General features: G+C 37.7%; 1 protein-coding gene across 2 annotated transcripts in view; it reads left to right on the top strand.

The window, feature by feature from the left end:
• The window catches only part of LOC119787133 (neuropilin-1a-like), a 106,842-nt gene that overhangs the window by 51,977 nt on the left and 37,232 nt on the right, over window positions 1-17,633 (top strand). For both annotated transcript variants that reach the window (XM_038290776.1, XM_038290777.1), the window contains exons 5-6: window positions 6,413-6,583; window positions 10,260-10,426. In XM_038290776.1, coding sequence (XP_038146704.1) covers window positions 6,413-6,583; window positions 10,260-10,426 — 338 coding nt within the window. The remainder of the gene's footprint in view (window positions 1-6,412; window positions 6,584-10,259; window positions 10,427-17,633) is intronic.

Below are 17,633 nucleotides of genomic sequence, written 5' to 3'. Positions count from 1 at the left end.
TTGTTTGAGCCAAGCGTTCCCGTGTTGTCAGGGAAGATAAGGGAGCATCTCTGCAGGAGGGTTCAGAATGACGTGTTGTTTGTCATGGACTGATAACACAGACTTCTAAGGACTGGATTATGGAGCTTTCTTCTCCTGTTCTTTCAGCTCGGTTCCTTTGATTAAAAGTGCTTTTTATAATTAGACTAAATCAGACATCTGCAGCTATATATATATATATATATATATATATATATATATATATATATATATATATATATATATATATATATATATATATATATATATATATATAAAGTAGCATTTTTAAATATATCTTAACTGTTTTTCTTTCTTATTTTTTTCCATCACCTAGTCATTAAAGTTGAGCTATGTTAAATTAGCTTCTAATTTTCAGAGAAATTCTGAAAAATTCTAGGAAACGTTGGCTTCTCGTGAAATAGAAACAGGATGAAATAACTTAATATTAAGCACTTTGATTATTCTAAAATACTCTTCACACTGGATGCTAAGCGATTTGTACTTTTTTTTTTCCTAGATGTTCCCAGACTTCTACCTAATCTATCAAGATTTTACTTGAAAAACCAACAAAGATTATGATTTTATCATTAAAAAAAAGGATTTCAATTTTCTTTTAACAAATATAAATCTGAAAATAGTGGCTTGAACATGGATATGTGAAGAAATTAGAACATCCACAAAAAGTTGTTTATTGTTCAGGCTGCTCAGTGTTACAGTGGGTAGCACTGCTGCCTTGCAGCAAGAAGGTTCCAGGTTCAAATCCTGGTCTTTCTGCATGGAGTTTGCTTGTTCTCCCTGTGCATGTATGGGTTCTCTCTGGGTACTCCAGCTTCCTTCCTTCAAGGGCCTCCCAAAACATGACTTCTCTAAATTCTCCTTAGGTGTGAGTGTGTGCATGGATGGTTGTTTGTCCTGTTTGTCTCTGTGTGACCCTGCGATGGACTGGCAACCTGTCCAGGGTGTACCCCGCCTCTCGCCTGTAGACAGCTGGAGATAGGCACCAGCACCCCTCACGACCCCGCAAGGGATAAGTGTGATGTAAAATGGATGGATATTCAGGTTAGAAGGTTAACCTCATATATTATGAAGATTTATTAAATATTTAGCATTTATATTTATAAGTACTTGTACTCAGTGTCTTCAGCTTATCCTGTTGCAGAGGATTAGGCAGATACTGCTGAGCAGTTTGTTCCCCTATAGCTGGAACACACCCTCTGGTCCCTCTTCTTGTTGAAGGGGAAAGAAACCCCAGTCTGTCAGCCCACCAAGCGCATTTTAGAGGCCTGTCAACAAAAAAGACACCTTAGGCTCTCAGGGTGATTCTCACCACCTCACTGACTTCAGCCAGGAGTTTCTATGGTCTCTCAAAACTCCTTAAAAGCCTGAGTTTTTGGCTTTGCAGCCATCTTGGCAGCAGAACACTTTGCCTTAAGGTACCAGCTTGCTGCCTCTTGTGTCCCACAAGCCAACCAGGCTCAAAGGGACTCCTTCTTCAGCTTGACAGCATCTCCTAAGTTCATGGGGGGGCACCACAACAGAAACCACTGACTTTACGGCTTGCTACGGAGAGCCGCATAAGCATTAGAGGCAGAGAACATGGTCCAATCAAACAGGTTGAACATATCCCTGACTGAGGGCTCCACCAGATGTTCTTAGCAGACCCTCACTATTTGCTTCTACGAGATCTATCTGATATCCACCTTTTCCTGTGTATTCAACCCACCAGATGAGGCTTAGAGGGGGCTTAGATGAGGGAAATATTTAAATATATGTGTATTTACACTGCAAAAAATAGAAATCTATTTTTTTTTTGCTTAAATTAAGTGCATTTTTTCTTGAATTGAGGAGATAAATCTGATACTTTGCCAGTGGAAATAGACAATTTACATTTAAAATAAGAAAAAAAGAATTGCTTTGTCTTATTTCAAGTGCATATTATCTAATTATCTTGTTTTAGGAGTAAGAATACTCATTCCATTGGCAAATCATCTTATTTATCTGCTAAAATTAAGGGTAAATACACACAATTTAAGATTTTTTTTTTTACTTAATTCTAGATGGTTTTTGCAGTGTATGTTGTTATGGCATAGAGATAGTTTCTAAAAATCTAAATTTAGTGTTTCATTATATTACAATATTACATAAGATCCTTAAAAAGGTATTTCAAATAGAAATATCAGGCCTTTTTTCTAAATTAACAGTATGTATCAGAAAAAAAGGCCAAGAGGCTCATTGCAACTCTGGAGGAGCTGTTCTGATCCCCAGCTCAGGTGCTCTTCTCATAAAACAACAATAAGTTGTGCCCCTCAAAAACCTGACATTTTGTGTAAATGGTTATTAAAAAGTCAGAGTTAGAAAGTATAGTTTGTCCTTTAGGGTGGCAGCATCATGATGTGTGTGTTTGTTAGAAGAAAGGAGGCAGGAGTTTACCTCTCAACAGGACAACAGCCCTAAAAATACAGCAAGGAAAGGCAAATTTATTTGTATAGCACAATTCAGTACAAAGACAATGCAAAGTGCTTTACATGATTAAAAGAGCTGCAACGATAAAGCTGTCAGGAAATTTTAGCAGGCATCCCCAAAGTCGGTCCTCAAAGGCCGCTCCTGCAGGTTTTAGAGGTTTCCCTGCTCCAGCACAGGTGATTTACATTGATAGTTGAATAACAGGCTTTTGCTGAGCTGCAATCATCAGAATCAGCTGTGCTAAAGCAGAGAAACCTCTAAAACCTGCAGGACAGCGGCCCTCGAGGACTTTGGGGATGCCTGGTCCAATTAGTAATCTGTGGAAAGACTTTTTTCCACAGTTATTATTTGATCTGACTGAGCTTAAATCCAAGATTCACAAGGTTAGAGAGACTTGCATCTTTAGGCGCAGTAAAGCTAGATAATTATGGACTACCTTGTCTTGGTGTATCAGATAAAATATCTTTAAAATTTGCATGTGAATCTCTGAAACAATAGCTTGAAATCCAGGATGAACCTTTAAGCTCAAGCTCCATAACAAGCTGTTATCAAAAAAAGAAGCTTGAGTTCATTCTATTTTACACATATCCAGTTTCCTCATATATATATGTGATTCCTCGCGGCCTGCAGGAGTTTGTTTTTCCTTATTTTAGGTCTGATTGCATCAGCCGACAGCTTTGGAGTAAAAACCATTTCACACGTCCTGCGATAAGGCTGAAATAGCTCCAAACGTAATCCGTCACAGATCGCCGACTACCTGCTTCAGACTGTAACTGATAAACGTAATCCATCAGATTAGCTCAGCATTCCTGTGCGAGTGCTTCATGTTTCTTTCTTTCTTTTTTTTTTTTTTTAGCTCTTTACCTCTAAGCTGAATTTAAAGAATATATTTTAGTGAAATAATAAAAGAGAGCAGACGCAGTATCTCCAGCGAGTAGCACCAAAAGCTTCATTTTGGGAGTCGCAGATAAGGAAAAGCCTCAAACTGTGGACTTTAAATGTCATTAGACATAAAACAGACTGTCTCTCTGAATGTTTAATGAAACTAAAATACTCCTGACTTTTAGATATTTATTTTCCAGACAGTTTAATTCCATAGATAATAAATGCACACATCAGTTTTTTGCATTTATCTCTGTTTAAAATTGATACTCCTGCTCCACAGAGGAATTACTTTCACCAATTTCCTCTGCTTTTCATAAGAAGGTCCAAATGCATTTGTTACTTAACAAAAAGGGTTTGATTTTTCACTCGGTACGCTTCCAGTTGATTAATGCCGGTTAATTACTGGCTTACAATTTGTCAGACAAGGGGAATATAGTGGGAAAATAAATGAAAAAAAAAATGTAATAGTTGCAGTTCATTTAACCTGACAGTTCTGGAGTAGAAATATTTATAACATAATTAATATTCGACTGGAATCAGCCCTGTTTTATTAGAAGTTTCTTTAAAACAGTTTTTCCCAATAATAATTATTAAAAAGCTGTATGTAATTTGCATAAATGTGAAAACTTCTATAAAAGTAATCAGATTCTGGGAATGCAGCAATGGCTGAAATTTAATTTAAGTCTGCTTGAGCCATGATAAATATTCAACAGGGAGACGGTCAGTGACTAAAACAAGTTGTCAGTGTTTCTTAAAGGTATACTGTAGTGCCGGATTTTCTTTTTCCGGGTGGATCATTAAAATAAGTGGTCCTCCTAGTTGTCAATCATTCTGGTGATATGTTTACGTAAGGCCGTCCTACGAGCTGGTCACCATTTTCACATTTGGTCAGTCTAATATAGTGGAAAAATTGTGAATCTTCTTTTGGAAAATGCTGGTAAAGGTTCTCAGGGATCCAGGTCACAGTCATTCCAAAAAAAGAAAATTGAAAACAATCCACTGGACTTTGTTTCCAAGTTTGAAGACATTTGGCTTCCCATCCAGGAAGATTTTTCAATTCACATGTCAGGAATAGTGTTAAGTTGGCGGTTTTATGCAGTAGCCCAACAAAGCCTTGTTTTTGTTTTAAAAACATGCAAATTGGAACAGACGAAGGGGTGAACCCCTTTGGAATGGGGGTCGTTTGGCTTCTTTTGTTAGACTGCAATGCCCCATACCCAACTGTCTGTAAGGTCGGTTGTTCTTTTGCAAAGTAAGCTGGTATGAGCGACGCAAAGAGCAACTTTTAAACAGAGTGCGCACGCTCCCACACGCGTTTAATAGGTGTTCCCTCTGGAGTGGGTACAGGGTTTTGCATGTATATTTTTTTCTAAATTGTAGAGGACTTGTCTTTTCAAAAATCCTCCATTATACCTTCAAATATCAGAGGCATCATGCTGCCAGTTTTCACATAAAAAGATATATTCTCTTTCTCTCTTTGGAAAAAAAGTAATGTTACAATATGAAACTCACATAAACATTTTGTTCAAGGGCAAGATCCATGCTGTTATGTCTGCCTTATAGAAATATAAATGAGAGGGACAATAAAAATAGCCCCTTGCTTTAAACAGGTACGACCTGGTTTGAGATATTATACCATTAAGGGTAAAAAAAAACTACACTTTTTAAAGTATTCACACAGAAAAACACAGATCTATGATTTGGATTAACTGATTTTATTTAAAACAGAATCATGATGAATAAACTGAAGGAAGACTCTCCCTCGGCATTAAAACCTGCTAATTCCAGTTCTAAGTAAAAATTTCTAACTACACAGAAAAATACCTTTTTTAATGTTTGTACCTTTTTGGAGAAAGATAAGTATAACAGTGGCTGAAGTGTGTTTAAAAATCCAAACGTGAGCTTTAATCAGCCAGCTGACAGGCAGTGGGCACAAAGAGGAAGAGGGGGGGCTAAACTGATTTAAACTTTATTCTCTAATCTCTGCCTTGTCAATTTCTTTGGTGTTTCTTTGCAATGATTTTTAGTGAACAATGGATATTAAATTTTTTTTAAACCTTGATTTCTTTGGTAGCCAGCTGATGGCTAATACCTGTCTTTTTTTTGGGTTGACTTGTTATAAGTAGCATTCAAGATAATAGGTATTTATTGTTTTAATAAAAGTATTTTGATTAATCAACCTAAATAAATTGTGCAGTTTTTACGTAAATTAATTGTTTTATTTCTATCCTCTACCAACCTGGTGGGGATTTAAAATGGGTCTCAGAAACAGGCAATCCTTGATGGGATGATTTTAATGCTTGAATGTAGGACTCAGTTGACAACTAAAGAACGTGTGTGATTAAAACCAATTTTTATTATATTTAATACTATAAAACACAGTTTTTGTGAATAAGAACAGGAGAGGATTAAACAGGTGTAGAAACCAGACTTTAGCTACTAGACAAACATTACATGATGTCTAAACAACATTTCATTTACCAACATAAAAGAAACTTGAACATGAAATAATTTAGGAAATACCTTTAGTTGGATAGATTAGGTTTAACAAGAGGGGAAAATGTAGTTCACCTTATCAACCAGCTCCTAACGAAGCTGATAAGATAAATATATAACATAAAGAACATAAAAAAACATTTCCAAATATTAAGGACATTATAAAACAGCCTTAAAATTAATCAGAGCTTAGTTGGGAGAGCTCTGTACGAGCATGAAAAACACTGATAACCTGAAATACTGTTTACACACAGGAAGAAATGAAAGAATAATTACAAATTAGTGAATCAGAAAACCTTTTGTTGAACTAAATGACATTGTAATTGCAAAATAAACAAAGCATATTAAAAAAAACTATCAATAAGACATAGACAGGCATGCCACTAGTTTTTTCACAGCAATTTAGATTAGGTATTACCTTTTATTGTTTGTATTTAATCTAAACTGAACATTTTCTCACACTGAGAATGAAGTTAAGATGTAAACTGTTGTGCTAGATGGCTCAAAAAGCTGATTTGCCTATTTTCTCTCCGACTTTTTTCCACAGTGGGTCCCCACATCGGCAGATACTGTGGCAATTCCTCCCCAGGTCGGGTCATCTCCCACACTGGCATCCTGTCCATGACCATCACCACGGATAACGCCATCGCCAGGGAGGGGTTCACGGCCAACTACACCATCCGGGAGAGGATCCTGCCAGCTGGGCATGAGGCCGAGGGTGAGAGTCTAACTCCGTACAGTCGCTGTTGAAGATAGCCCCTTTAAAGACATAGGGAAATCATATTTAAATTTTTTTTTTTTTTTGTTATCTTATGTCGGCCAGTTAGTTATACGTCAGCTTGTACACTTAAATTCAGCCAATCATTTATTAACGATCATCTGTCAATCAAATGTTTTTAGTCATAGCATCTTGATTCATATGTCGCTGCTAATATACGCAACGGTTGAAATAAGAATAATTTCCTTTCCCATTAAGTTCCGTCCCAGTGTTCACGGGGATGGACGTCTCTGTCTTTAGCAGGCGTAGAGCTAACAGAACTGGCAGCGTTGCGAGGCGAGGGCTCAAACATGTACGGCTGGAAGCCTTCTACACCGAACCAAGCTTCTGCCGCCCTGGCGTCCTCTTCCACAACATCTTCTTCCCTCCTATAAATAAAAAATGTATGCAGAGGAGACTCATCCACGACCTCCGACTCTAAACTCTCCTCCTCTTGCATGTTTCCTCTGTCCATAGCGTTCCTTTACAGTGTCGTTTCTAAGTCACCAATTTAGTGCTACTTGGTCCCAATGGAATTTCCCATTGGGACCCTACTAGCACTAAGTTGCTAACTGGTTAGCAAGATGCTTTCGAGAAACCGGCTAGAACTTACAGCCAAGTTTTACTTATCTGGCCGGTTCAATGTGTTGAAAAATAGCTATTACTGATGTTGATGCAGATGTATTAACATCTGCATTATGGAAACAAAAGGAAAACGCAGTAGATCTAATATTAACAGTTTAGAAACCATTGCTTGTGAAAAATCAGTATAGAATCAAACATCTGCAGGAAATGTAGCTTTTTAATTCTTAACAGTAATGTGTGCCATAGACAACAGTTCAAAGTTCATTCCTGCATGTTAAATAAACCCTTTAAGCCTGGGGGTTTTCCAGTGGAGCCTGCATTTGTGCATTAATGATGTCTGATATGTTTGACTTGCTTCTTTAACACCTCTGCTCCTGCAGTTGACACATTTCTCAGCTCTAACCGAGCACGCAATGAGATCCTATGCAGCATTTAAATCATTAATAAGCTCATGCATATCATTAAGCACAAGACGGTTCCTTTGTTTAAATTATTATGACCTTTCTTACTTAATAGATGATGCTGATATCTTTTTTATTATGATTGCATGTGAATATTTGACTCCTCTTGTTAATAAATGACTAAACACAAGGGGTTATATTCCAACAGTAATAACCTTAATGACAGCACTGCTTAAAGCTGAGTTGTTGAGGTAAAACTCTTTTAATAATCTTTCAGTTTAGACTCTACTTTTATTATTTTATGCATTATAATGCATTCTAAATTTAAGTATATTAAATTTGGATGAGAGGGATATAGATACCCTGGATTTGTAGGTGAGTAAATGTTGAAATAAATAATAAACCTACATTTCCACACCCATAATCCGCATGTTTAATCTTGTAGAATGAAAGCAAAGCTGAAAGAAATGTGGTGAAACACATCATAGCAGTGAACTGGTTCAAAAAAACTTTCTTAGTGTTAGAAACAGATGCCAGAGAGAATAGAGATAAGAAAGATTAAGAAGACTTGAAATAAAAAATAAAATAAATAAAAAAACTATTAAGAATTTAGCTTTAAAACAAATCCGTTTTTAGTGTAATGGGTTTCCTCTACAAGAAGGAAGACAAATGCTCCCACTTCCTGGGATATAAAGTAACTTTTTTACTTATCTGTTGGCACAATTTGACACAGTTTTAATGTAAATATCAGCAGAAAGATCTGATTTTAATCTGCTGTTTAAATAACTATTCGAAAGCCTATTTTTCCAGTAGGATACCGCTCACATTTTTATCAGTTTGACCCAATTTCAGGTCTTATCTTCCGCTGCTGAGCAAACAGTTTAACCAATTTTACATCAGAATTTTATCAGGAGTGAAAAACTTTCTCTAAATCTGTTATAGCTGTTTTTTTAGGGGCTTCTGACAAAAGAAGCCAGTTGTCTGCAATGTTGGGATGCCTGTAGAGATTTAAGCTGCTTGTAAACTGTAGAGTTGTTGCCGTTTGATAACGTCATGCTCTGATCAGTATCAGGGATGTTGGTCATCTAAAAGAAGGGTTTGCAGAAGGTCCCACTGTGGGCAGTCTGTAGAAACATTTACAACAGCCAAAATAGATTTACTTCAAGACTTTGGAGCGCTCCAAAGTGTTTATGTCTTTGTTCTGAGTTGTTGGTGTCCCAGCTGGACACAGAAGGGACCGTTAAATATCAATTTACCAGAACAACAAATGTAACTAGGCAAGCTTCTGCCCATGATGTATTTGTGAATCTCAGGAATGATGTTTGTGTCACTCTTGCAGACCTTGTGTCTCCAAAACGTCCTCCCACTCAGATACAGAAACACTCGCATTTCCTCTGGCGTCCCCCTCCCTTTTCCTTCCCAAGGTTCTCCTGCTGTGACAGAAAAGACGCCGCCACTACTTTCAACCTATCTCTAACCCTGTATCAAATTTGAAATCAAAAGTGCCTTACAATCACAAAAGAAGATACAAACATCCATAAACTTCTGTTGATCTTGAATCTTGTAGACTAAGAGAAATGAACCTGAATCATCCTATAAAAGCAATGGACTGACGTGTATTTGTCAATTAATTCACTGCAGCGACTTTTGGTCATTATCCAGGATTTTTCAAGCCTTTATAGGTCTACCCAAGTAATTTGCTTTCCCATATTAAAGGCCCCAATCTGGGTGTAGGCTTTCAGCCTGCCCTTGGACTGTGTAGATATGGGTTATGTACTGAGCACCAATGATTGGCAGAGCCTTTTGGAGCGGATGCACGTTAGATATGCATTCTCCATCTTGTTTTCCTCCGAAGGCCAGATTCATAGGCCGATTACATCATAGCGCGTCGCCGAGGTCTGGTCGAATTCCAAAACTCCTCATCATGCGGCCTTAAAATGCGTCCTTCTCCCTGCTTGATTTGAAGGACGGGTCTGGTGTATCCTATGTAGCTCTAGATATCCCAGGATTCATTGCAAGTCCAAGTGAGCCGGCTGCACCTGTGATCAGAGGAAAATAGTACTTTGTGCCGAACAGTGGTGAATATTGGAAATTCTGTTTAATATAATACATGTATGTGAATAGTTCCGTCTGAAATGAATGAAAATAGTTATTTTAATGGTGATTGAGTCAGATATGTGACGGTAATGTTTGATTTATCTAAGGGTTTTTATCTGTTACTGTGTAAATGGGTTTAATGACAGATTCTAATATATCTGCAGGGTGGGGGTCTATAAATCTGATTGATTATTCATATTTATTTCTCTCCAGATTTGAATTTTTCTTTTTTAGGAACTTCTGCTCCTCCTCTCAAATCCTTGATTTGCAGTCTGGAATTTTTCTTAGATAGTTGCAAATGCAGTGAACATACCCCAATTCTTGCCCAGACAAGTTCTTGCCCTGAGATAACAGTCTAATCCACCACTGATTAATAAATAAAACATTTCTGCAGGTATCAAAATGTGCCAGTTATTACTGAGGTATGTTTGTAAAGTCATAAACCTTTTTATACTATGACTGATATAGCTAAATGTCCTCTTCCTAGCTGGTGGCATTAAGTTTTGAACAGTCCCGTAAATGAGCTTCTGACCGTTTCTCTCTGACTTTCACAGATTTTGGCTGCATGGAGCCTTTGGGCATGGAGTCTGGAGGCATTACCTCTGACCAGATCAAGGCTTCCTCCCAGTATAACTCCAACTGGTCACCAGAACGATCCCGACTCAACTACCTGGAGAACGGCTGGACACCCTCAGAAGACAACAACAGGGAATGGATACAGGTTGGTCAACTTTTTAAAGGTTTATTTGCTGACTAAGGAAGGATTTTAAAAAAAGAGGAAATGCTCATGAAAGGAATAAGCATTTTATGCATTGAACACACTGTGTCCTCCTTTTCCAAATAAGGAAGTTTGAAGTATTGCCGCTTTAATCCCCACATTTAGAGTCTGATCTCAAAAATAAAAGCCTCTGATTCCCCTGTAGAAAAACAGCTCCTCTGTTTTCCTTTCACTGCACCACGGAGAGCTCGCTCACAGCTGCTCTGAATATTGCTCACTGATTTGTACCACTCTTCTACACGTTCCAGGGACAGTAGATGGGGGTAAAAAAAGCCAACATGCATCAATTATTTACATCTGCTTCTACAGTTTGCTATCATCATTCTGAAATCTGACATAGCTGCCTGCAGTTACTAAATGTAGACATAAAAGATTCATAAAATATTCTTGTATAGCTTAAAGTGATGGTGTTTACTCATCTGAACACTGATAAAGGTTAAAATAAGTGAATCATTTTGCTTCATGATTTGACATCTTAAGATTGTATTTTAGGAAGTATGATACTTTTAGTTTGTTACATTACAGTTGCAAGGCAGTATATCTGATGGTGCATGCATACGTTATGGACAAAGAACATTCTTTTGAAGACCAGAATGTTCACATTTTGGACAAAGAAGAAAGGTGGATTGAGAAGTGGGTGCAGGAAGCCAACTATGTTAAGCGGGGCTTACACTGTACGATTTTTGGCCCTTTATGGGTACGATTTCCCAGTCATGCGAGAATTTTTCAATCCGGCCGACTTTTAGCTTGATCATGTATCGTGTAGCACATAGGGGGTAACGAGGGGCAATAAACCTCTCAAGACCACCTCCCCATCAGGAATCGTAAGGTCGGAAGAAAATCAAACATGTTTGAAATTCAGTCGGCCTTCGTAAGGTGGTCGTGGGAAAAATCGCTCAGTGGGCAAACAAGGATTCTTCTTCTTCTTCCTCTCAGGAAAAATAACACACAAGCATGGCAGGGGTGTGAGTGAAATGGAGTTCTTTCTTTTAAACTGATGGACCATCTATAGTAGCCACGTTTGCTAAGCCATGTCTTCATCCAAATACGTCATCTCCTTTTCTTTTTAGGGCTTTCAACACAAAATTGCCAAGGCAGCGCGTTTCTCTCTAGTGAGCTTCATATTCCTCTTCTACTCGTTTGGCTTCCGGATAGACGAGTCCCAGTAGCGCCATCTCACTGCGGAGCTCAGTCCAACGTGGTTTTTAGACGTATAGTGTGAGCAGGTAGATAGTATCATAGCGTTGGGCCGCACATGCATAAAAACAGAGGGGATGGACTCAGATTTCTGCTTTCAAAAACCTACAATGCAGCAATTGAGTTGATCCCTTCCCGCTATCATCGCAACCCCCACCCCATTACAGAGGAACAGTGCACCTCGCCTCTACATCCAGGCCAACAATTCCCTCTAACGACCCCCTTTCAGAGACATAGACAGGTATCGGATATTACAGGCTAACGAAAAAACCAAAAGACCCCAATTCCAAAGAGGCGGACCCGTTCGTCAGGTACAATTTGCATGTTTTCTAACCCAAAACCAATCTTTTTTTTGGTCCACCATATAAAGCCTTGAACTCAACGCCATTTCTGCCATTTTTAATTGAGAAAGCTTCCTGGATGGTAAACGAAACGTCTTCAAACTTGGAAACCAAGTCTAGTGGATTTTTTTTTTTTACTTTTTTTAGAATACAGTAGCAAGCAAAGGTTTGACGTTAGCCTTGAAGAGAGTCTTTAGTTGTTTTTGTCTGAATCCAGGAAGAATGATTTAAGTATACACAATATCTACAGTTAAAATTGTTTTTGTGTTGTTTTTTTCGGAATAATTTAAAAAAATATATGATAAAGCCAGGGTTTTACAGATATTATATTTAAAAGTATTAGATGTACTATTTTGAGCTCGATTTGTTATTAGTATGGCTTCATTCCCTTATATCTATGTATGTATCCGCAGATTATCCATTTAACTTTGCAGGTTTGCAGACCAGTTGCTCGTCTATCACAGAGTAGCTAGGCTACAGCTTACACTCACTCATACCAAAGGGCTATTTAGTGAGACAATATTTCTAACCTGAATATTTTTGTATTGTAGCAGTGAATCAGCACATCTCAACTTTTTAGAATTAGTTATCACATTGCAGAAGTGAAATGATCTGGATCTGGAGACTAGGAGAATCAAAATATAATTTCTGTACTTTATTTCTTGTGTTTCTTCATTGCTACCTTTTATATTTCTACATTTAATTCCAGTATTATCATCTGAGAAAGTTGGTCAGGGTTCAGACTGCGGGGTGAGTATTTCATTTTCATGCCAGCACAGTATGCTTTTGATTGGCAGAGGTGGATTTAAAAAAGAAATGTGAATAAAACTAAACATTTAATGAATTAAGAACATTGTAAATACAGACAGTTCTTTTAAGATCCCCAAAAAGAAACAAGTTCATCATATCAACTAAAATCTCTGGAACCAGAAAACATTTTTTTTTTATTTAGATACCTCTCAGGGGGGTTGAATTATCTGTCCACTGATTCACATGTGGTCAAAACTTTAGATATTTACATGAACTCCTTTACCTATAATTGAATTTAGAAGCCCAAACAAGCATGTTTTCTTTTCTTCTCTGGTTTGAGCCAAGAAAGCAGCTTCATCCAGTAATTATTATCTAACCAGTATAGAAGGCTGTGGGTTGGGGTCTTGTCCTGTCCCATTGTCCAGGACAGGAATTCATAGAGGAAGACTCACAATGCCCCCCGCTATAGGAGCAGACCTTCACTTCCCTCCTGTGCCGCTTACAACAGGAAGCAGACAGGAAAACCTCCACAGCACTGGATTACTAATTGTGCTTTCAATTGTCTGTCTGGGGACTTCTTTTAGCTACTGGCTCATAGCCGAGCCCTTTGGGATATTAGGAAATGAAGGACACTGATTTAATTGGGGTTAATGGGTTCATACGCTATATGGAAATTGCTAGTTTTACACAAAGGTCATAGACGACATTGAAAATGTGTCCCCGCATAGCCGTTTTCTTGTATAAGATTGTTGTTTGAAGTGTTTCTTGGAATAATGAGGACACCACCAATGAGACGGTAAACTTTATAGAGAAACTTTGATCGATAACCGAGCAATGAGGAGAAGTGCTACCCTGAAAAAGCAATTATCTTTTAGCAGAAATGTTAGGGGTGTGGAAGTAAGAACGTTCGTTAGACTAGTTATTTCCTGTCCCCGCGTCTAATTTGTGTTTTTATGTAAATGGTGGTGTTACTCCAGGCTGCATTCACTCCGGGCGATTATAACGTCTCCGTTTGGGTTAAAAAAAGAGGCAGATTGAGCAATTTGGCTGTTTTAGGAGTGTGAGAAAGTATCTGTGAGACTGATTTTTTATTAACACTTGAACTTCACATGACATTTTAACCATACCTTATAGGAAATGCCATCTATTCCCAGGTTTGCGTATTATTATTTCTGCTTGATATTTAGTAACACAGTTTACAGATAAAATAAAGGCCTTGTCATAAGTCAGTAAGTTCAGAGAATATGATGAAGTGTTTGGTGTGTTTGTCTTTTCTAATCAGATAAGCATCAACAAAAAGTCAATGATATAACAGCTGGAGACCCATAACTAGTTTTAACTAATGAAACCAGACCAATGCGTGTAATCCTGTGATGTAGCCGCAGACCTCTTCATATTTATTAAAAAAGAAGGCAGCGATTCTGAGAAAGCAAAGTAACCCTGACTGGGTTATTTAAGTAACAATCAAATAACAGTAATAATCCGTTTAAATGTTTGGCTTTAATCATTTCTACTACTAATTTCATAAATATGATTTTTCTTGATTTATTTTTATTTACTTTGTGTTCTAAATAGGATTTCTGGATGCCGGCCATGTTGTCTAATAACCCACAGTGGGGTCCAAAAACCTAAAACTGAGCACCAGAGAAATGAAAAATGTAATTTTAGAAAAAATATTGGCATTTTTCCAAACATTTAAGCACTTGGTTTATTTTAAGACTTAATTACTAAGTTGTCTACCTTTATCCTTTCTTTTTCTGCGTCTCCCAAACGCCAAAAAATTCATTATTTAAAAAGAAAAACAGTAAACAATGATAAAATATAAGTAGTATTTTTGATTGTTTGCCTTATGTTATCAATTTGATTACTCAATGTTTTGTTGTTTTTGTCATTTCCATGTCTCCCATCCCTTTTTGTTTATCAAGTCAGTCCAATATGTGTGATTGTTTCTAACTGCATCCAAAGTGTAAAAGTTGTTCCTGCCCTCCAGCTTGAGCAGGATGTGCCGACAGATTCACTCTATCTGGTCAATAGGTTTACAGCAACAAGCTCTCAGACTAAAAATCAGCTCCTGATCTCTCCAGGAAGACAGCTTTAGATGCATTTGTGTATCGCTTCTTTTAAATAGGTTCATAAAAGGCTTTCTGGCAGCTTCTCCTTAAGAAACAGACCAGACCCATCTGCCTGTGTGATTAATGTCCTTCTGAACTGGTCCTGTTGCTCTGCCTGATTGGGCCTCCAGAGTAATGACTGGTGGTTTTTGTGAAGAGAATTTTCCTTGTTATTTGATTAAGTATGCTGCTGGCCAGCTCCACACCACATCTCAGCCTGTGGCTTTGGATTCATCTCATTTAAGATGAAAATTATGACTCGGTTAATTTGCTTGCCTGTCCCTTCAACTGCAAGCAACTCTATTAATTATTTACAGCCATGTATATTTTATTGATGCTATTTTCAGGCTACTATTCATTCTTCCCGCTGGCAGTCTGCGTGGAGGCAGATAGTGGGCTCATTATCTGGCTTTATTGTAAGTCTGTAATCATATTTCTCATTTCAGTTGCATGTTGGAAAGTTCCAATCAAATTTAAACCTCTTAAGTTCATGAATAAATAAAACAGAGCGGTCGAAGAGATGTTTGGCCCCATACAGTAAGTGTATGGATTTGGGCCCATTTGATATTAGGCGCAGTATTTTAAGTTGTGGTTAAATGTTAAAGTATTTTTAAGAGCAGTGACGTAAAAGCAGGAAAGACTTCCTTCCTTGAGGTTCAGGTATTTATAGTCACCCTGCTCCTTTGACATTAGGATTACACTGACGCCATCAGGAAGAGCTGGGGTGATACATCTGGAGAACGCATTCAGGGTTTGTCTGAGTGAGATACATTGTCAAATTCAAGGAACAGGGAAATAATATGAATAAAGTTACAAAGGTTGCAAAGGTTATCACTTTTAAACACAGATTTAACATGCTGAAGGCATGAGACTACTGATTTGCTGATTCATCTTTCCTCCTAAAGATCTAGAATAATTTGTAAGATTTCCTTGAAATGAAAGAAACTCTTAAAATCGTAGAAAAGTCATATTTGAATGTCAAATCATTCTGGCTTTAACATGTATATAAAATGTACTCTTTATCAGACTATATTGTCCCAAAATGTAGAAAATTCCTATTTAAAAAAAAATCCTGTCTTAAAATCTTTGTTTTTCGTTATCTTATGCAGGCCAGTTTGTTATGAGTCAGCTTGAACACATAAATTCGGCCAATCATATATCAACAATCATCTGTTAATCAAATTTTTTTTGGTCATAGCATCTTGATTCATATGTCGCAGCTAATATACGCAACGGTCGAAATAAGAATCCTTATTTAATTTACACTGGAGTCCCAGTGTTCACGGGGATGGACGTCTGTGTCTTCAGCAGGCGTAGAGCTAACAGAACTGGCAGCGTTGCGAGGCAAGGGCTCAAACATGTACGGCTGGAAGCCTTCTATACCAAACCAAGCTTCTGCCGCCCTGGCATCCTCTTCCACAACATCTTGATCCCCACTTTCTTCCTCTAAATAAAAAATGTATGACGGAGGAGACTCATCCACGACCTCCGACACAAAACTCTCCTCCTCTTGCATGTTTCCTCTGTCCATAGCGTTCCTTGACAGTGTCGTTTCTAAGTTACCAATTTAGTGCTACTTGGTCCCAATGGAATTTCCCATTGGGAACCTACTAGCACTAAGTTGCTAACTGGTTAGCAAGATGCTTCCGACAAACCGGCCACAATCAAACTTGCTTGCGAACCTTCCAGCACAACAATACCACCCTCTTGATAATCGACCAATCACAATCACTTTATTCACTCGTGTAAAGTCATGCACCACTCGGGAGAATTCGGAAATGCAACGGTTGGAGCAGCCGCTTCCCTACGACTTTTACCAAACTATGCTGTCATATTTTGGCACATTTCCTAAACACAACAAAATTTTAAAAACTGCTTTAGTGGCTTTGTGAAGGAAACACAACCAAACAGTTCACTGCCAAGTGAGGAGCAGAAATATCTGGGATGTAAAGCCTCTTCAGTAGCTTCCTCCAGAAGAGACTACCGTAAGTTAAAAACTGTATGTCGGGGCCAAATGCATCATCTTTAGAGTGAACAAAAAGTTAATGGTGGTAATAACTGGTACTTAGCTGTAGAAAGTAACATGAAGAGATCTAAATTTCAAGTAGAGTTTTAACACGTGTTGACTTCTTTGACAGAAACTAGGAACTATTAAATAGATCTGCCTCGCATTTTACTTTTTGGAAACCCTGACAAGCAAAGTTTTCAAGTAGAAACATACAGAATAACCAAATCTCTGACATTTGCTGAGGCTGGGCGGTTAAGGGCTTTATACAAATTAAGGAGAATTTCAGTTAATATTCTTCTATTTAACAGGCAGCCAAATAAGAGAATTTAGTACTGGAGTAATACCATTTTTCTTTAGATTTTCTTCATAATTGGAACTGCAGCACTTTCTGTAGGATAAGAACGAAAGTAGTCCAACATTGAACAGCCATTCTGAATTTGTCAGCAGTAAAAAGCTCTGGAAACTTGTTGATCAAACTTTATGGGCTTCAATGGTCTTAGAATGCTCCGAGCATTAATATGAACCGTCCTATAACTTTATTGTTGTGCAAAAATGCTATAGTTCCACAAAAAGTCATTATTTCCCTTAACTCTGGTCGTCTTTTTAGGAAAGAGCTGAGTTACAAACTGTTACTTACAGTCTAGCACTTCGAAATAAAGCAAGATTTAAGTTAGAGGCATCATTTTTTCAGACTTTAATAAACATCAGAGCTTAAACAGTGTGTTTAGATTTAAATTTACTAC

Source organism: Cyprinodon tularosa, unplaced genomic scaffold, assembly GCF_016077235.1.
Source record: "Cyprinodon tularosa strain WSP-4 unplaced genomic scaffold, ASM1607723v1 ctg289, whole genome shotgun sequence".
Lineage (NCBI taxonomy): Eukaryota > Metazoa > Chordata > Actinopteri > Cyprinodontiformes > Cyprinodontidae > Cyprinodon > Cyprinodon tularosa.
Note: the sequence above shows the minus strand (reverse complement) of the source record. Positions and strands in the feature narration are given on the sequence as shown.